The 20980-nt window shown below is 52.3% G+C and overlaps 1 protein-coding gene across 2 annotated transcripts; it reads right to left on the reverse strand.

The window, feature by feature from the left end:
- Nucleotides 1–112: 112 nt before the first annotated feature.
- CLIP3 (CAP-Gly domain containing linker protein 3) lies at nucleotides 113–19883 on the reverse strand. 2 transcript variants are annotated; one of them, XM_033225863.1, is made up of 15 exons: nucleotides 19617–19883; nucleotides 18285–18327; nucleotides 17754–17977; nucleotides 12368–12507; nucleotides 12189–12282; nucleotides 11824–11985; nucleotides 11383–11501; nucleotides 9630–9866; nucleotides 4865–5000; nucleotides 4592–4720; nucleotides 3257–3400; nucleotides 3064–3187; nucleotides 2831–2895; nucleotides 2355–2427; nucleotides 113–1663 (listed from the first exon to the last, which is right to left on the reverse strand). In XM_033225863.1, the coding sequence occupies exons 3-15, from the start codon at nucleotides 17917–17919 to the stop codon at nucleotides 1609–1611; spliced, it is 1644 nt and encodes a 547-aa protein (XP_033081754.1). In that variant the 5' UTR covers nucleotides 17920–17977; nucleotides 18285–18327; nucleotides 19617–19883; the 3' UTR covers nucleotides 113–1608. The 2 variants fall into 2 exon arrangements, with proteins under 2 accessions (XP_033081754.1, XP_033081753.1); XM_033225862.1 differs by lacking the exon at nucleotides 19617–19883 and having other exon boundaries at nucleotides 18285–18451.
- Between the last annotated feature and the right edge of the window lie 1097 nt (nucleotides 19884–20980).

Below are 20980 nucleotides of genomic sequence, written 5' to 3' on the forward strand. Positions count from 1 at the left end.
GGCCAGCGCCAGCCGGTGCCCACGCCTCAGGGAGGCGAGACTGAAGGAAGCACTTCCTTTCCCGTCTTCTCCCAGCAAGGGAAACCCCCAAACAATGACCCGACACAGAGAGGCCATAGAAACGTCTTTATTGAAGAGGACAGGAGTCATGCTGAGTTTGGGGACATGCAGTGAAGGGGCAGTTGTGAGCTGTCCTTGGTGGTTGGGGCCCCAGGTCCGCCCTGGACTCCCTGGGCCTTCAGGTTCTCCCTCGGGCTGTTGGTCGGGCCCAGGTGCTGTGGGGTCCTTTGAGGCCAGTGACTAGAACGTAGGTTGAAATCGGGGTTCCAGGATTTGGGATCCCCTCAGGGCCTTGGGGCCTTCCATTTACTAGAGATGGAGGCTTTAGGATTTGGGGTTCCCTTAGGGCTGGGGATCTTGGAATTTGGTGTCTTGAAATCCGTGGACTCGGGGCATTGAAATTCTCCAGTTTCCAGGGATGGGAATTCCTGTGTGGGGTTTCCTGGTGCCTGTCAATAGGGCTTGAGGTACCTGGGAGCCTGGAATGCATATCCTGACTGCAGTCTCCTCCATACCAGGCACAGCGACCTCATGATTGGGTTTCCTGGTGGCTTGGGATTGGATTTTCAAATTTGGGATTCCCTGGGGATTTGGGGATTCCATGATTCGGGGGTCCTAGAAGTTAGGGCATTGGGGTCTTCTAGGGGCTGTAGGACTTGAGGGCATAGGGGAGTTTGGGATGTGTGTACTCTAGGGTTTGGGATCCCCAGAGTCCTAGAATGGGGCCTCCAAATTTTGGGGTTCCCCAAAGGGGGAAGTTGTTACTTAAAAAATAGATAATTTTCTGGGAGCCTGGCCAGCACAGGAGCTGTGGGCCATGTGGGGTGGGCTTCATACAAGGCACTGGGGGTTTCTTGAGGGTGCAGAGGGTAGGAAGACTTGGGGGTCCTGTAATTAGCACTTCCAGGACTGTTTTGGTGTCTGTAAATTAGGGGTGACAGTGGGCTGGTTATGGTGGGTTTCTCTTGAGGGTTAAGAACAAGGGTCTTTGTTAATGAAGGAAGTCTCTGATTGAGGGGTTGGAGTGTAAGAGCTTCAGGGTGACCATGGGGTCACGACATCTTGAGGGGACTGATGTTAAATGGGGAACAATGACATGAACGTCTGTTACTCTTTTGCTTTGGGGGTGTGACCTATGTTTATTTCAAGAGGACTTAGTGGGGAGTGTTTGTTAATGGGGAAGTTTCTGATCCAGGGTTGGGTGATTCAAGAATGTTCTGTTGTAATGCGTTATGTGGAGAGGGTCACCATCATTTGGGGTGATGTGGAAATCTGTTAATCTGGGAATCTGCTCTGTGGGGTTGGGGATAGGGACTAGCCTGAAGGTGCTACTCAGGGAATCTCTTTCTGGGTGAAATGGGGTCTGTATTTGGGGGTTATTATGGGGCTATCTGTTAATAATGGGGCCTCAATGATCGAGGGCTGGCTAACAGGGGTCTCTACTCTGGATGTGTTACTGGGAATCTCTATCTCAGGGTGACTCAGGGCTCTTCGGGTGTCAGGAGATGCTAGTGGGGACTCTGTCTCTTTGTCAGGTGTCCAGGGCCTCTAAGACTGCATCTCTGCCCTCAGCATCCAGGGGAACCAGCAGCAGAACAGCAACCTGGAAAGGAGAATGACAGGGTCACGCCCTTAGGCAGGCAGCGGGGACATCTGCACCCATCACCCCCAGCCTTTCCCCCAGTGTTTGCTATCAGGCCTTTCTGGATTTTGCCTCTACCTCTCTGGCTGTGGTTTATTTGTTTGTTTGTTTTCTGAGACAGAGTCTCCATGTCACCCAGGCTGGAGTGCTGTGGCATGATCTCAGCTCACTGCAACCTCTGCCTCCCAGGTTCAAGCAATTCTCCTGCCTCAGCCTCCCGAGTAGCTGGGACTACAGGTGTATGCCATCGTGTCCGGCTAATTTTTGTGTTTTTGGTACAGACGGGGTTTTACCATGTTGACCAGGCTAGTCTTGAACTCCTGACCTCAGGTGATCCAGCTGCGTTGGCCTCCCAAAGTGCTGGGATTACAGGCGTGAGCCACCCCGCCTGGTCTGTAGCTGTTATTCTGAGGCTCATATGGAGTGAAGGGTGTTCTGCTTCCTTTACCGCCGACCCGAAAGTGGAAGTCACTAGAATTCAGTGCGGGGCCCTACACCCTAAAGACTGTTTCTGGGTATGCTAACAAGTTACAAGTTTTCCTAACCTCTCTTTCCAGCCCTGACCAGAGCTCCAGATCTCTGGGTCCAACTGCCTTGTGGATCCCTCTCCTTGAATGTCGCATAGGAGAGGGGATAGGGGTTGGCCACACACCTGGAAATGGAGTTCTCTGATGCAATGTCCTTTGGGGTCCGGACTGTGGTGAAGGTGCGTTTGGGCTGTGTCACTGAAGAGGAGGTCAGGATGTCAAGTGAGGGGATGACAGACCACCTGTGTCCTCAATACTCATTCAGACCCCTTCTCATTAATACCTCCCCATGTCTCCAGCCCCTACCTGGATCCCACATTCCCAATACCCATCTGGGCCCCTTGTCCATAATTCCCACCACGTGCCCCAGTGACTATCCCTTTCCCCAGTATCTGCTCAACCTCATGTCCCCAAAGAGCCTTGTTGCTAACTTCCTCATACCCTTCAGCACCTATCTTTTTGGGGACCTTGTCTCATCATTTTCCTGGACCCTTTGTCCCCCATTAAATACCAGAGACTGTCACCAGTATATACCTGAGAACCTAGGACCCTTCCTCCCATCCCCAAACTTACACTCCCCACATATCATCTCCCAACTCACTTGTCACTTGATGCACTTTTTTGGCTCCAACACTGTCCCCAGGGGGATCAGTGGATCCGCCAATCCTGAGGAGACACAGGGATGGGGGAGAGGTCAGAGCCACAAGAGGCCAGAGTCTGACTGGGGGCTGAGGGTGTCCACACTGTCCTGCTGGTCTGGGAGGAGGAGGCCATCTGACGGGGGATCAGGGCTCCAGGTGGTACCCTGGGTTGGGGCTGGAAGTTTGGGCTCACCTCTGAATACGGGATGCTGGTGCGAAGACCCCATGCCTCGGGGGGCAAGTGAAGTACCGGACGCCGAAGACAGAGCCGTCATGCTTGCCTGTGGGCTGGTCCAGCTCAATGCCATACCAGTAACCTACAGCACGAGGGTGTCAGGATTTCTCAAGGCCCTGCCTGGCCCCCGGCCCAGAGTCCCCATCCTCACCTGGGGCAAAGTCTGTCTTCCCATAGAAGCGCACGATTCCCTGCTTCTGGCCCGCGACAAGGACCTGGTCTCCAACCTCAGCCTTGGCCCCATCACGCTGCTGCAAGCTGCCCAGAGATGGGGATGACGGGGTCTTCTTCTTGCCTAAGGGAAGAAGGTGCAGGAGGTGGGTAGGGGGGTGATGCCAGCTTTGGGAACCCCATGCCACCTGGAAAACCCCAAGGTAGAAACCCTGTTCTTGGTTTGAAGTGAAACTGAATCCTAGATGCCAGAGAATTAGGAAGGGGCTTTAGGCCTGAAAGGAAACCAAGTCAGAGAACCTGAAGAACCCCAAAATCCTTTCTCAAAGCTGAGGATATGTTGGATTAGGAAAAGGTGAGTCAGAAGTCAGGAACCCAGAAACCGTCCTTTTAAAATGAAGGGAGAGGCCAGGCGCAGTGGCTCATGCCTGTAATCCCAGCACTTTGGGAGGCCGAGGCAGGTGGATCACGAGGTCAGGAGATCAAGACCACGGTGAAACCCCATCTCTACTAAAAATACAAAGAATTAGCCGCGCGCAGTGGCAGGCGCCTGAAGTCCCAGCTACTCGGGAGGCTGAGGCAGAATGGCGTGAACCTGGGAGGCGGAGCTTGCAGTGAGCCGAGATTGTGCCACCACATTCCAGCCTGGGCGACAGAGCGAGACCCCATCTCAAAAAAAAAAAAAAAAAAAGAAAGAAAGGAGAATTTGGGTCTGAAAGTAAATCAGGCTGGGTGCAGTAGCGCAGGCCTGTAATCCTAGCACTTTGAAAGGCCGAGGCAGGTGGATCACTTGAAGTCAGGAGTTTGAGACCAGCCTGGCCAACATGGCAAAACCCTGTCTCTACAAAAAAAATACAAACATTAGCCGGATGTGGCGGGTGCCTGTAATCCCAACTACTTGGGAGGCTGAGGCACAAGAATCGCTTAAACCCGGGAGGCAGAGGTTGCAGTGAGCCAAGATCGCGCCACCACACTCCAGCCTGGGCAACAGGGCAAGACTCTTGTCTCAAAAAAAAAAAAAAAAAGTAAATCAAATGACCAAAGCCAGGATCTCCACAGATTCTTCCCTAAAACTGGGGGAGACCTTTGGACCTAAGAGGAAACTAAGTCACAGAGGGCAGGGAACCCACAGGTCTTCTAAGACCTAGGGGGGACCAGTACTGAGCCAAAGGGGAAACTGAGTCACAGAAGTCAGGAACTCAGAGCTTGTCTTCCAAAACTGGAGTTTGGGCCTGAGGAGAAACTGAGTCACAGAAGCTGAGCTACCCACACAACATCCCAAACTGGCTCTTCCCACCAGGATCCCCTCTCTGACCTTTGTGTTCCCTGCGGCCTTTGCCGGTGACACGGGAGAAGTCCATCCGGGGGGTCCGGGGCGTAGAGGTGACAGAGGAGGGGGGTGCGTCCACTGCCTTGGAGATCTTGGACACGGAGGCAAAGAGACCTACAAGTACAGAGTTCGAGCCTGGTGTTGTCCAAGCCTCTGCCCTCAGCCCCCACCCCCCATCCCCTATTTCCCAGTCAGCAGCATCAGAACTGCTGAGTGGGTCCCCGGCCGCACCCTTCTTGGGCCCCAGGTGGGACTAACCCTGCTTGGGGGGGCAGATGAAGTACCGAACGCCCCCAACGCTGCCATCATTCTTGCCCTCAGGCTCGTCCAGCTCCACGCCCACCCACTGGCCGCTGGCAAACTCCGTGGTCCCACAGAACCGCAGTGTGCCCGTCTGGGGAGAGAAGGGAGGCGATGGCTGAGGAAGGAATGCTGGGAGGCCAACGTGGAGTGCTCGCACACAGGCAGCAAGGTGGGGTGCATAAGGCCACCCTGGGCCCAAACCCCAGGTCACACATCACCATTTGCTGGCTACATGAGTTAACCTCTCTGTGCCTCAACTTCCTTTGCTGTGAAATGGGAACAAATTATACTCACCTTATAGGATTCTTAAAGAGTTGCCCTGTCTCATATAGTGAATAGTGACTAGCCACATAGGACAATTTAAATGTATTTATTTATTTATTATTACTATTATTATTATTATTATTATTATTATTATTATTTCAGACGGAGTCTCGCTCTGTTGCCAGGCTGGAGTGCAGTGGCATGATCTTGGCTCACTGCAAACTCTGCTTCCTGGGTTCAAGCAATTCTCCCGTCTCAGCCTCCCAAGTAGCTGGGACTACAGGTGCGCACCACCATGCCTGGCTAATTTTTGTATTTTTAGTAGAGACTGGGTTTCACCATATTGGTCAGGCTGGTCTAGAACTCCTGACCTCAGGTGATCCACCCGCCTCAGTCTCCCAAAGTGCTGGGATTACAGGCATGAGCCACTGTGCCTGGCCAACAATTTAAACTTAAACTAAGGCTGGCTGCGGTGGCTCATGCCTGTAATCCCAACACTTTGGGAGGCCAAGGCTGGGGGATTACTTGAGGCCAGGAGTTTCAGACCAGCCTGGGTGAAAATGGCGAGACCCTCTCATCTTAATCTGTTCCAAAATACAAAGGCAGCAAGACCCTATTCTCTGTAAAAGAAAGAAAAAAGGTAGCCAGGTGTAGTAGCTCAAGCCTGTAGTCCCAGTTACTTGGGAGGCTGAGGTGGGAGGATCGATTGAGCCCAGGAGTTCAAGGGTGCAGTGAGCTATGATTGTGCCACTGCACTTCTTGCTCTTGAGACAGAGCAAGACCCTGTCTCAAAAATAAATAAATACATACTTTAGGAACAAGACTCAGATAATTTTTTAATTTAAAAATAAATAAATTTAGTCCGGGCACGATGGCTCACACTTGTAATCCCAGCACTTTGGGAGGCCGAGGTGCGAGGATCACCTGAGGTCAGGAGTTCAAGACCAGCCTGGCCAACATGGTGAAACCCCCATCTCTACTAAAAACACAAAAATTAGCTGGGCGTGATGGCACACGCCTATAATCTCAGCTACTCGGGAGGCTGAGGCAGGAGAATTGCTTGAACCCCGGAGTGTTGCAGTGAGACCAGGTAGTGCCATTGTACTCCGGCCTGGGCAACAGAGCAAGACTCTGTCTCAAGAAAAAACATAAATAAAAATAAAATCAATAAATTTAAACTAAAAGTGCATTTCCCCAGTCACGCTAGTCATATTTCAAGTGCTCAATTGTCACGTGTCTTGTAGCTACTTTACTGAACAGCACAGACACAGAATATTTCTACCAATACAGAAAGCTCTGTTGGACAGGGCTGTCATAGATAAATTAATACCCTCAGAACAGGCTTGGCATCAAGTAAAGGATCAGCAAGTATTCGTTATTGAAAAATAGTTTTTTTCTATTTTAGAGACAGGGTCTCACTCTGTGGCCCAGGCTGGAGTGCAGTGGTGCAATCATAGCTCAGTGTAACCTTGAACTCCTGGGTTCAAGCAATCTTCCCTCCTCAGTCTCCCAAGTAGCTGGGACTACAGGTGCACGCCACCAAAGCCTGGCTAATTAAAACAACAACAAGAAAACTTTTTAAAAAAATAGAAATGGAGTATCCCCATGTTGCCCCCCAGGTTGGTATTAAGCTCCTGGCCTCAAGCAATCCTCCCCATCTTGGCCTCCCAAAGTGCTGAGATTACAGGTGTGAAGCCATTCTGCCCAGTCTGTTAGCTATTATCATGCTGTAACTTTGGTCAGGGGACTTCTTGAGCCTCAGTTTCATCTGTAAAATAGAGATAGTAAGATACCTCATGGCGTGATTGTCTGATGGTAAAATTTTTTTTTTTTTGAGACAGGGTCTCGCTTTGTCGCCCAGGCTGGGGGTGCAGTGGCATGATCTCAGCACAGTGCAGCCTCAAACTCCTGGGCACAAGTGATCCTCTCACTTCAGCCTCCTGAGTAGCTAGGACTACAGGTGTGCACCACCATGCCTGGTTAATTTTTTCATTTTTAGTAGAGATGAGGTCTCACTATGTTGCCCAGGCTGGTCTCGAACTCCTGAGCTCAAGCGATCCTTCTGCCTCAGCCTCCCAAAGTGCTGGGACTATGGGCATGAGCCCCTGCATTCGGCGGAAATATTTTTAATACATGTAAAGTTGCTTAACTGCAGTGAGCCTTTAGTGAATGTGGTTATCATCATTATAGGCGGCTCATTCACCTCTCCATGTCTCAGTTCCTTGTCCATATAATGGGCTAATTAATTAGTGCTGATCTTAGAGGGCTGGTGGAGGGACTAGAACAGTGCCTGGCACACACAGAGAGCATTTAGTATGCACTGGACTCTGTTCTAATGGCCTTACGCATTTTAATTAATTTAAACCTCAACCAGCCCCCTAAGGTGGGTACTATTATTATCTCCATTTACAGATGAAGACATTGACGCCCAGAGAGGCGGAGTCACTGGCTCCAGGTCCCACAGCTGGGAAGTGGCACAGCTGAGATTTACCTGGACAAGTCCCTGAGCCTGAGCCCATGACGCTGTGCTATGCTGCTTCTCTAAGGGGCAGTGATTGGTATTCCGTGTCTTCAGATAAAGGTTTTCACCTGTTGGAGGCTCTTGTGGTCTGGCTTACAAAATGGGAAGAGTCAACCCAAACTTCTTTCAGAATTGTGCAATGGATACAATTAGATCGTGCACATCAGAATGCTTTCTGGATGGGGCCGGGCGCAGTGGCTTATGCCTGTAATCCTAGCACTTTGGGAGCCAAGGCGGGTGGATCGCTTGAGGGCAGGAGTTTGAGACCAGCCTGGCCAACATGGCGAAACCCATTGCTACTAAAAATAAACATAAAAAATTAGCCAGGCTTGTTGGCACACACTTGTAATCCCAGCTACTCGGGAGGCTAAGACAGGAGAACAGCTTGAATCTGGGAGGCAGAGGTTGCTGTGAGCCAAGATCGCGCCACTGAACTCCGGCCTGGGTGACTGAGCGAGACCTGTCTCAAAAAAACAAAAACAAGGCCGGGCGCGGTGGCTCAAGCCTGTAATCCCAGCACTTTGGGAGGCCGAGACGGGCGGATCACGAGGTCTGGAGATCGAGACCATCCTGGCTAACACGGTGAAACCCCATCTCTACTAAAAAAAAAAAAAAAATACAAAACTAGCCGGGCGAGGTGGCAGGCGCCTGTAGTCCCAGCTACTCAGGAGCTGAGGCAGGAGAATGGTGTAAACCTGGGAGGCAGAGCTTGCAGTGAGCTGAGATCCGGCCACTGCACTCCAGCCTGGGCCACAGAGCGAGATTCCGTCTCAAAAAAAAAAAAAAAAAAAAATTCAAACTCCTTCTGGTAGCCTACAGGTCTGCTGTGACCCAGCCTTGCTGACCTCTCCACCTCACCCCGCTTCCCATAACTCCCTCATCACACCGCCCCTTCCTGCCTCTGTGTCTCCATACCTACTGTATCCTCTACTTCCTTATCTTTGCAGAGGAAGTTCTTTCCTGTCTTAGTTTGGACATCACCTCCTTAGAGAAGCCTTCTCAGAACACTCCATCTAAAACCACCCCAGCATTCAGCCAGGGACAATTTACTAAATCCAAACATGTAATGGTGTTCACAGCCCTTGTTGCTACCAGAAATTACTTTTTTTGTTTGTTTGTTTCAGTAGAGGCGGGATCTCACTGTGTTGCCCAGGCTGGTCTCTAACAACTCCTGGCCTCAAGTGATCCTCCCACCTCAGTCTCCCAAAATGCCGGGATTACAGGTGTAAACCACCATGCCCAACCCAGAAATTATCTCAACCATAGGTTTATTTTCTTGACTGTCTCTGCTTCATTACAAGTGGAGCTTCATGACAGCAGGGCAGGGGCAGACACAGCCCTCCCTCCCTAAGGACAGACTGGGTCCCCTATGGAGCCTGAGGGACACCAGGAAATGAAGTTGGAGTCCCTGGATAAATGAAGATTCTCTCTGTCCTCTGGGCTGTGATACCTGCTCCCCCTAGCTGAGACTCCTTTCTCCCTTTTTTCCCTGGCTTGCTCCTCCACATCTGCAATTTGGGTGCATTCCCCATCACCCTCCAATCACTCTGGCCTGGACTTTCCTAGCCATACTTGCCTCTGAGAGCGGAGAGGCCTGATCAAGGACCACAAGACCCAAGGGGAGCCACGGGTGCACAGAGCTACACAGATATCTCTGCTTACCCCTCCCCATGGCAGCCATGACCGCTCTTGGCCGTCACTGTCAGATGATGAGTTGTTTCCCCCGACCCCCGATGGAGAGCTCAGCACAGGGTGTGAGGCTCAAAGGAGACACCCAAGGAACAACTGAGACGAAATCAAATACTGGGTGGATAGTTAGGACGGCAAGCAGACAAAGGGGACGGACTGCACTCTGCCCAAGGACACAGCTCCAAGGGATTAAGGGGCTGAGTCCCACCCCCACCCACCCCGCCAACACCCACCCCAGCCCCTGACCTTCTGGCCATCCAGGAGCACGCGGTCTCCCAGGCGCAAGCCCAGTGCGCTAAGCATGAGATTGCCTGGGACGTTGTCATAGTTGGGTAGCGTGACCTTGGGGAGGGCGCAAGATAGTGGCACCGCCTCTTCCAGAAGTGTCCGCAGCTCCTTGGCCACCAGCGCCGCCTCTGCCTTGTCCAGGGACATGTCCATAGGATCTGGGACCACCTCCGCCGGCACCTGTCCTTTTCGATTCTGGGGGCCAATGGGAAGAGGGGGCGGGGACTCAATGGCACAGGCCACACCCCCATGGAGGCCCTGACCCTAGAGACCACCAGTCTGGGTGATACAGGGGTAGGACTAGGTCATACCCTGGGTCAACCTGGGAATAAGAAGGGGCAGGGCAAGGCTGGGTAAAGTGGCTCATGCCCGTAATCCCAGTACGTTGTGAGTCCGAGGCAGGCAGATCACTTGAGGTCAGGAGTTCAAGACCACCCTGGTCAACATGGTGAAACCTTGTCTCTACCAAAAATACAAAAATTAGCCGGGTGTGGTGGTGTGTGCCTGTAATCCCAGCTACTCAGGAGGCTGAGGCAGGAGAATCCCTTGAATCTGAGAAGCAGAGGTTGCAGTGAGCCGAGATCATGCTACTGCACTCCAGCCTGGGTGACAGAGCGAGACTCCATCTCAAAAAAAAAAGAAGGGGCAGGGCAGAAAGGGCAGTGCAGACCACATCCCCAGGGAAACCCACCCCTGAGACCCAGGGCTGGGGGTGTGTCAAGTAATTGAGGGTGGGCCTGGGGGTGTAGGCAGTAGGGATGAGGGCCACACTTCAGTGCTGTAGGTCACACCCCCCAGGGAAGCAATCTCTGGAGACCCCAAGCCTGTAATGAGGACATGTGGGAGATGAACATTGAGAAGGGGTTCCTGTGGGCCGGGTGCAGTGGCTCATGCCTGTAATCCTAGCACTCTGTGAGGCCGAGGTAGGCAGATCACCTGAGGTCAGGAGTTCGAGACCAGCCTGACCAACATGGTGAAATTCCATCTCTACTAAAAATACAAAAATTAGCCGGGTGTGGTGGTGCGTGCCTATAATTTCACCTACTCAGGAGGCTGAGGCAGGATAATTGTTTGAACCTGGTAGGCAGAGGTTGCAGTGAGCCGAGATTGCACCACTGCACTCCCGCCTGGATGACAGAGCCAGGCTCCGTCTCAAAAAAAAAAAAAGAGAGAGAGAGAGAGAGAGTGAGAGTGGGCTCCTGTGGTATATAGTCAGGAGTCAAACTCTGGGCCAGTGGGGAATGGGGAGAGGCAGGGTCTCAGGGGCACAGGCCATGTTCCCCCAAGATACTGGTGCCTGGACAGCTGCAGAGTAATTAGCATTGTGGATGGAGCCTGGTAATGCATGGGTTGGAAATCAAAGATCATATTGAGGGCTTAGGAGGGGACCAACTCTCTCATTCACAGAGGGCCTAGCCTTACTTTCCTCATGTCCTTGAAATGCTGTTATGTACTGCCACGGGGTAGGCTGGATGACCCTGGGCAGATCCCTTAATCTCTGCCTCAGTTTCCCCATTGTAAAACAAGGCTTATAATAGACTTCACCTGACATGTAATGAACACTAGGCAAATTTCAGCTGTTACTGCATTTGCTGAATGTACAGACATTTGTAGTATCTGGGAAGTCACGGGAAACACAGAAACCTGCTGGAGGGAAGTGGAGGAGGACGGGAGCAGGAGGGTAACGGGTTCTGGGCAAGGGTGGCAGTACCCTCAGTGCAGGGTTGGCGCCGTGCTCCAGCAAACATTTGGCGGCGCCCAGGCACAGGCTGGAAGCAGCGATGTGCAGGGCTGAGCCGTGGTTGAAGTCACTGCACGTGGAGTTCACCACTGAAAGTGGGCAAGAGGAGGGGTTCCGGGTGAGAGCCTGTGGGACCCCAGCCCTCCTCCTACCTCGGGGCTCATCTCTTAACTTGCAGGTCCCAGAGCCTCCGACGCAGAGCCCCGCCCCCACCTCGGAGCCCCACTCTCCCTTCGCGGCCCCGCCCCTCCCTAGGGTGGTAGTCCACTGAGCCCCCTCTCCCATGCCTCCAACCTCCCGCTGTCTCCTCAGATCGCCATCCTCCTTTCCCTCGCAGCCTGGCCCTCACCTGGGTCTCCACATCCCTCACCCAGGTCCTTGCCCCCTCCCAGCTAGGGCTCTCCTCCTCACCTCGCGGCCGCGCGCCCTTCAGCAGCACACGCACGAGGTCCGGCACATCAAAATAGGCCGCGTAGTGAAGCGCGTTCATGTTGGTCCAGCGGCTGCGCAGGGTCACATCTGCGCCCAGCGCCAGCAGCTGCTGCGAGAGGCGCACGGCTGCTGCGGGGTCCCCTGCGCGATAGGCCGGATCAGCTTGGAACCCCCATTCCAGAGTATGGGCCTAGTGTACGGGGAGGGCCTTGCGCCTCAGGGACTATACTTTGGGATTTGAAGCTTCGGGTTCCAGATGGGGCCTGAGTTCTGGGTGCTTTTCAGCGTGTTGGGTCTGGGGGCCTAGGCTTTGGGGCTCATGACTTGGAGGTGGGGGCCCTCACCGACTCCGTGGGCCCCAGCCTTGCACGCATAGTGGAGCAGTGTCATGTCGGTCAGCCCGTCACGATCGTTCACATGGCAGCCTCGGCGCAGTATCTGTGAGTACCAGAGGAGCAGGGAGGGTCACCCACACATGTGGGGAACCACATCCCCCTCTCCCTGGTTTCCCCAGTGTTCTTACCTCATTGCCGATGACATCTATCTTGTGCTGGACTTGGGGCACCCACTGGCGCACAATGGCAAACAGCTCGGGGATGGTGGTCTGAGGGTCAAACAGGATCTCCTGGCACGCCGGGTCATTGGGATCGAAGAAGGTGAAAGCTGGGGTGGCAAGAGGTCCAAGGTCACCCCACGCAACTGACCCCCTCCTTCCAGCCTCAGTAGGGGAGCTCTAGGTCTTTGCCTTTTAGAGCCTCTAATGCGGGATCTCAAGCTGGTGGCACATGGGCCACAGTCAACCCACAGGCATTTTCTGTGTGGCCAGCATGAGGTTTCAAACTCAGGTGGGTTCACATAAAAATCTTGATGCCCAGTGTGTCTTGAAAAATTGGAAGATCAGGCAATTCCCATATAGCAGCAAACTCCACCCCCTGAAACAAAAGCGGGACAGAGAGTGCAGTACCTTGGAGTCTGTATGTCCAGGGGGACTGCTACTGACCTCACCCACTGTTGCCCTGTGAGAGCATAAGTGAAGTTTGGCTGAATCCCCAGAGCAAAAATAAATAAAGCTGGAAGTCCTGGTTTTTAATAAAACTCTCCCAATTGTTTCAAATACCATGTAGCCCACATAAAATGTATCCATGACCGGGCACAGTGACTCACATCTGTAATCCCAATGCTTTGGGAGGCCTAGGCAGGAGGATTGCTCGAGCCCATAAGTTTGAGACCAGCCTGGGCAACATAGCAAGACCTCTGTCTTTATAAAAAGTTTTAAAATTAGCCATGTGTGGTGGTGTGCATTGGAGCTACTCAAGGAGATTGAGACAGGAGGATTGCTTGAGTCCAGGAGTTCAAGGCTGCAGTGAGCCATGATCGTGTCACTGCATGCCAGCCTAGGCAACAGAGCAAGACCCTGTCTCTAGAAATATAAAAAATAAAAATAGAGGCTGGGCATGGTGGCTCACACCTGTAATCCCAGCACTTTGGGAGGCCAAGGCAGGCGGATCACCTGAGGTCAGGAGTTCGAGACCAGCCTGGTCCAACATGGTGAAACCCTGACTCTACCAAAAATACAAAAATTAGCCAGGCGTGGTGGTAGGGGCCTGTAAACCCAGCTACTCAGGAGGCTGAGGCAGGAGAATCACTTGAACTTGGGAGGCAAAGGCTGCAGTGAGCCGAGATGGCGCCACTGCACTCTAGCCTGGACAGAGAGCAAGACTCTGTCTCAAAAAAAGTAAATAAATAGGCCGGGCACGGTGGCTCACGTCTGTAATCCCAGCACTTTGGGAGACCGAGACAGGCGGATCACGAGGTCAGGAGATCGAGACCATCCTGGCTAACACAGTGACACCCCGTCTCTACTAAAAATACAAAAAAAATTAGCCAGGTGTGGTGGCAGGTGCCTGTAGTCCCAGCTACACGGGAGGCTGAGGCAGGAGAATGGCGTGAACCCGGGAGGCGGAGCTTGCAGTGAGCGGGATGGCGCCACTGCACTCCAGCCTGGGCAACAGAGCGAGACTCCGTCTCGAAAAAAAAAAAAAAAAGTAAATAAATAAAATAAAAATGAAAATAAAATAAAATGTATCTATGAGCAGGAATCAACCTGTGCCCAGCAAGGGTGGTGCCTAGAGGCACTTCTGTCTCCTCCCACTCGACTCTAAGGAGTACTGCTCTCTGTGACATCAGCATCCAGCACAGGGCCCTGGCACGTGGCAGGAACTCAGTGCGTGGTGAATGAACGAGTTCATGAATGATCAGATTATACACAGCCCAGGGAAGTGCCACATAGAAGGTGTCTCCAGGAATCAGTCGGCATGCTCCTTTTAGAACTGCAGTCACATCATAGCCCTGCTTGGCTTAGAACCCTCCTCCAGCTCCCATCTCATCCAGAGAACAAACTAAAGTCTTCCCCACGGCCCTCAGGGCTCTGCACATCCAGCCCCTCAGTTCTCAGCCCTCTCCCCTCACTTATTCCCCTTTCCTCATTTCCCACACTGGGCTCCCTCTGTCCCTCCCACGTGCCAAGCAAATTCCTGTCTCAGGGTCTTGGCACTTGCTATTTTTCTCACTCGGAATAGACTTCCCACACATCTTCACAAAGCTTTATAGATCTTTGCTCAAATGTCATCTCCTCAGAGAGGCCTCCCCAAACTACACTGTCTAAATCGGCACCCACCCTTCTCCATCTCCTACTCTTTCTTTTCTTTTTTTTTTAAGAGATAGGGTCTTAGCTGGGCATGGTGGCTCATGCCTGTAATCCCAGCACTTTGGAAGGCCAAGGCGGGCAGATCACGAGGTCAGCAGTTTGAGACCAGCCAGACCAACATGGTGAAACTCCATCTCTACTAAAAATACAAAAATTAGCTGGGCGTGGTGGTGGGCGCCAATAATCCCAGCTACTCAGGAGGCTGAGGCAGGAGAATCGTTTGAACCAGGAAGGCAGAGGATGCAGTGAGCCAAGATCGCGCCATTGCACTCCACCCTAGAGCCCGTCTCAAAAAAAAAAAAGATAAGGTCTTATTGGAATGCAATGGTGTGATCATAGCTCACTACAGCCTTGAACTCCTGGGTTCAAGTGATCCTCCTGCCTCAGCCTCCCTGGTAGCTGGGACACACCACCATGCCCACTATTTTTTTTTTTTTTTTTTTGTAGTAACAGGGTCTTGCTATGTTGCCTAGGCTGGTCTCAAACTCCTGGGCTCAAGTGATCCTCCCACCTTGGCTTCCCAAAGCACTGAAATTACTGGTGTGAGCCACCATGCCCAGCCCTTTATTTATTTATTTATTTATTTATTTATTTATTTATTTATGTATATCATAGCTCATATCACTACTTAACATGTTTACTCCTTCTCTTTCTCCCTCCTTCATTTCCTTTCTTCTTCCCTCACTAGGATCTAAATGCTACGATTCCATTCTGCCCCATTCACTCCTTTATCTCTAAGGCCAGGCACAGCACATGGCACACAGTAAGTGCTCAGTCGATCTCTGTTGAATTAATGTACAGATTTAACAGATACACGATTTCCTCTTGGAGTCCACCTTAGCCTTTTCCCTGTCCTCGACCACATTTCCAGATTCCTTCACATTCTGGGACAAAACCCTCTCCCGCTCTGCAAGCAAGCTGCTTGGAGGGCTCAGCCTATACCCTCCGACCTCCCACTGAGTCACAGGCCCCAGCCACCTCCAGCTGCATTTCCAAAGGAGATTTTCCAGTTTTCTGAAGTACAGTGCCCGCCCACCCCCGCAACACCTCAGGCCCCAGATAACTTTATTTTTCTTTTTTCTTTTTTTTTTTTTGAGACAGGGTCTCACTGTGTCACCCAAGCTAGAGTGCTGTGGTGCAATCCTAGCTTGCTGCAGCATCGAATTCTCAGGCTCAAGTGATCCTCCCACCTCAGCCTCTGGAGTAGCTGGGACTACAGGTACTCACCATGCCTGGCTAATTTCTAAATTTTCTGTAGAGATGGGGTCTTGCTCCATTGCCCAGGCTGATCTCAAACTCCTGGCCTCAAGTGATCCTCCCGCCTCGGCCTCCCAGAGTGCTAGGATTATAAGCCAGAACCACCGTGCCTGGCCAACTTTCTTGTTTTTCTATTAGATGAAGTCAACTTGTAGTCTCCCTGATCCACCTCTAGTGGGTGACATGTCCGTGGATACCATCTCTCCTGCTCTATCCTGGCAACGCTAACTCTCTGAACCTGGTTTCTGAACCTCACAGCTGCTGGGGATTCCCAGCCTGCATATCTTCCAAATTCTCCTTCTACATTCAACTCTGGCTGCGCTCCATCCCCTTCTACCCAGTACCCAGATGGAGCTTTCAAACTATAAATGAGACCTGCCACTCCTCTGCTTTTAAACACCCTCACCTTGCCACTCTTCTCCCCCATCCCACTTAGAATATAACCAAAGTCTTCACTGTAGCCTTGAAGGCCTTTCCAGATCTGGCCTATGCCAACCTCTCACCTCAACCTTGATCATTCCCTGAATGCAGCTCCAGGATCTTTCTGTTCCAAGTTCAATTCTGCCTCAGGGCCTTTGCACTTGCTGCTCTCTGCCTGGAACACTCTTTTTCCAGCTCTCCTCTGGCTGATTCCTCCCCATGCTTCGGGTCTCAAACTAAATGTCACCTACTCGGAAAGACCAGCCCTGACTACCCCTGCAGGTAGCTGCCCCCTAGTCATTATCATATCCCCACCTTTCCTTCCCTCCCTCCCTCCCTTCCTTCCTTCCTTCCTTTCTTTTTTTGATAGTCTCACTCTGTCACCCAGGCTGGAGTGTAGTGGCTTGATCTTGGCTCACTGCAACCTCTGCCTCCCAGGTTCAAGCGATTCTACAGCCTTGGCCTCATGAGTGGCTGGGATTATAGACGTACGCCACTATGCCCAGCTAATTTTTGTATTTTTAGTAGAGATGGGGTTTTACCATGTTGGCCAGGCTGGTCTCAAACTCCTGACCTCAGGTGATCCACTGCCCTCGGCCTCCCAAAATACTGGGATTACAGGCGTGAACCACCGCACCTGGCCCACCTTTTCTTTCTTTCATAGCACTCCAATCTGAATTTATCTGATTTCTGATTTATTTATCTGTTCACTTTTTAGTCTCTCCTTCTCTCCTGCAAGGGAAGATCATTCCTGGATCACTCGGGATTAAATCTCCAGCACCCAGCATAAGGCTTGTCACAGAGTAGCAGCACTCGATAAATATCGTTCGGTCAATATCGTTCGGTCAATGATTAGACACTTTCAGTTTCTCCAAGAGGCCCTCCTCTCAGCTCCGTACCCTCCTACCTCAGATCCTTTACCCAGCAGTTACCTCTCCTGGGACCCCTTTCCCCTGACCCCTCTCTTAGCCCCAACTCACCCTCCAGTCTTCTCAAATGTAACCTCCTCAGAGAAACCATGTCTTAAAAAACTTTTGCAGCAGCTTGTTTTTGGTAAATACAATTTTCATAATGTCTTGTAGTTACATATTTATATTACATTATATTTTTCTTTCTTGTATATAAACCTAAATGTGAACTAAATTACATTATGGTTTAACACCTATTTGTGTGGCTGTTACTGAGGCATGTGAGTTGTCTCAGGGTAAAGACTGGGTTTCTCTTGCCCCCTGCTGTGGCCCCAGCCCCTAGCATAGAGCCAGGTCCACAGATGCTTTCAATAAATGATTGTTGAAAGACTAAATGATGGAATGATGTGTCATGAATCAAGGACTAGGAGTATTACAATTCCATTCTTCAATGGGTGAATAAGTGAATGAACGAGGGGTGCTTTGCAGCCAAGATTCCTCTGGACCACCTTCAAATTCCCCAGAAATTCTCTCACCATCACCACCAGCAGAGCACAGCCCACCCTTCCCAGCCACCCAACGCTCCAGGCCAGATTCCAGGGTGGGGACAGTGTTACCGTAGTCCTTAGGGAGGGGGGCAGGTGCCGAGGGGTGCACAACAGGCTTCTGTCGACGCTCCTGGGTGGGGCTGGGGGCCTCGGGGACGGGCTCATCCTCCTCCTCCTCTTCTTCCTCCTCTCCTCGGGGCGGCGGGGCCATCGGGGCAGGATCTGTCTTAGTCATGGTCCTTGGTGGCCCTCGGGGGGCAGGTGCAGAGTTGGGGGCAGCTTTCAGGCAAATCCTGGAGGCAGAGGTCAGCTGGAGAGGGTGCCCGGCAGGCTCCAGGGTCCAAGCCCCTAGGAGCTTCCAGGGCCCCGAGTGGCCTCCGTGCAACTGGATCTTGGGCAACCATAGGGACCCCCGTACCCATAGAGGGCCCCGGTGTGTGCGCCCAGCGCCTGCCACCTCCCCCAGGCCCAGCCCCCCATTCTTCTCCTCCCGCGTCAGGCCCCTCAGTCTCAGCCGCCCCCTCCCCGGGTTTGTTTATCTCGGGATGCAGGATGCTTCGCCCCTCCCCTTCTCCGTGGGCCGCCCCCTCCCCATCTTACCTCGGTTGGACAGCGCTGGGGACCAAAGTGGAGACTGGGGAGACTGTGGGAGCAATGGGGTGTCGGCGTCAGGGGACGTGATGGGGCAGGCGAGGGAGACAGAGAGAAGGGGACGAGGCCCAGACGCCGACGGGGGGTGGGGGCGGAGAGGGAGGGGCACGACTGCGCATGCGCTTGCTGCCCCCTTACCGGCGAGGGGAGGAGGGACCAGGAGGAGGGATTGGGAGGCGCTCGCATTGATGCAGGGGCCAGAGGCGGCGACGCAAAAGGGAGAGCCTCTGAGTACAGGGAGAGGAAGAGATGGCTACAGAAAGGAGCGAGATAAGCAGATACAAGGGCGAAAGAGAGGGCTGAGAGAGCGAGCACAGATCTTATCCATCCCCTTCCGCCACGCCTGCAAAGCAGGCGGGTGAGGGCAGTGGTCTCCGGGCGTGGTGACGATGGATGTTCCCTCTCTCTAGGACCCTAGACCGGACCCCTTCTCCAAGCTCACCATTCATAATGGGTGCCTCAGAGAGGTGATTTCCTAGAGACTCCTATCATGATCATCTCATCCTTACCATTTTAATGCAAGGCTCACACACCGGGGCCCACAGAGGTTAAGCCGCTTGCCCAAAAGTACATGAGTAGGTGATGGAGCGAACATTTGAAACCAGACAGTCTATAAAGTCTGTTTTTTATTTTTATTTTTTCCTGGACAGGGTCTCACTCTGTCACCCAGGCTACAGCGCAGTGTTGTGATCTTGGCTCACTGCAGCGTCAAACTCCTGGGCTCAAGCCATCCTCCCACCTCAACCTCCTGAGTAGCTGAGACCACAGGTGCATGCCACCACCTCTGGATAATTTTTTAAAGAGACAGGGTCTTGCCATGTTGCCCAGGCTGGTCTTGGAACTCCTGACCTAAAGGGATCCTCCTGCCCCAACCACCCAAAGTGCTGAGATTACAGGCATGAGTCACCGTGCCCAGCTTTCTTAATCACCATGCTACATGCCTGTAGCAGTGTCTGGGAAACAGACCTGCCGATCGACCCCTCCAACTCTCTCGGAACCTGTGTCTCCCCTACGGAGGCCTCCTGAAGCCAGCCCAGGGTCCTGGCTCCATTGTCATGGCTTGGCTTCCCACCTGGAGCTGTAGCCTGCTCTGCCTCAAATCACTGCAGCCTGGATGGGGCTGGGTGACAGCCTTGAACACCTCATTCTTCTAATTCACAGGCCCAGTAGCTCTATCTCCAAAAGATTTCCAGAATCTCACTCTCCCCACCACTATCCTGGGCCCTCACCCTGGTCCATCCTTCATATTCTGCCACCGGCACTACGGCAGCAACCTCTTACCTGCTGTCCCCGTCCTCCTCCAACATGCAGCCACAGTGACCCATGAACACCTGTCGCTTTGGAGCCCTCTTTCCCTCAGAGGGATCTGCCTGCTGCACCTCACTCCAGGTAGAAGCTAAGGCTCTCAGCCATGGCCCGCAAGGCCCTATATGAACCCGCCCTATCATCTCTGCACTCGCTTCCTCTCACCCTCTTTTGTTCACTCCACCCCAGCCACAGTGGCCTCCTTGCTCCTCCCTACCCCAGGACCATTGCACTGGCTCTGCTTGGTTTTTTATTGTTTATTTATTTATTTATTTAAGATGGAGTCTCACGCTGTTCCCCAGGCTGGAGTGCAGTGGCATGATCTCTGCTCACTGCAACATCTGTCTTCCAGGTTCAAGCGATTTTCCTGCCTGAGCCTCCTGAGTAGCTGGGATTACATGCCTGTACCACCACACCCAGTTAATTTTTGTATTTTTAGTAGAGATGGGGTTTCGCCATGTTGGCCAGGATGGTCTCGAACTCCTGACCTCAGGTGATCTGCCCACCTCAGCTTCCCAAAGTGCTGGGATTACAGGTGTGAGCCACAGTGCCCGGCCTGCACTGGCTTTTTGTGATGCCTGGAATGCTCTTCCTCTAAATCCCTACATGGCTCCCTCTCTGCCCTGTTTTAGGATCTTACTTGTTGGTGCCTTTTCACCTTCTCTGCTCTAAAACTGCACCCCTTCCTCTAAGGAAGGAGACCACTACTACTTCTGCTGCCCTCCTCCCCACACCTTGCCTAGTTCACAAGACAGGAGGAAAAAGAGAAGGCAAAAAGTTGGAAAAAAAACAAAAGTAAGATAAATAGCCAGACAACTTTGGCACCACCATCTGGCCCTAGGAGTTAAAAAAAGTAATAATAACATCAACCCCTGACCTAAACTGCTTGTTTTATCTGTAAATTCCAGACACTGTATGAAAAAAGCATTGTAAAACTTTTTGCTGTTAGCTGATGCATGTAGCCTCCAGTCACGTTTCCCACGCTTGCTCAATTTATCACGACCCTTTCACATGGACCCCTTAAAGTTGTAAGCCTTTGAAAAGGCCAAGAATTTCTTTCTTGGGGAGCTCGGCTTTTAAGATGCGAATCTGCTGACGCTCCCGGCCGAATAAACCACTTCCTTCTTTAATTCGGTGTCTGAGGAGTTTTGTCTGCGGCTCATCCTGCTACATCTCCCTTCCCTACTCTGGTTTTCTCCATAGCAACACTGCCTCCCAGACGGGAGGCCCTCTCTGCGGGGGTTGTTCGTCCTCTGGAACCTGAGCCTGTCACCCTCCAGGCCAGCCCCTTCTCATCACCCAGGTTTCTGCTAAAACATGGCCTTAGAGGGCCCTCCCAC

This window comes from Trachypithecus francoisi, unplaced genomic scaffold (assembly GCF_009764315.1).
Source record: "Trachypithecus francoisi isolate TF-2019V2 unplaced genomic scaffold, Tfra_2.0 Lachesis_group12, whole genome shotgun sequence".
NCBI classification, from domain to species: Eukaryota; Metazoa; Chordata; class Mammalia; order Primates; family Cercopithecidae; genus Trachypithecus; species Trachypithecus francoisi.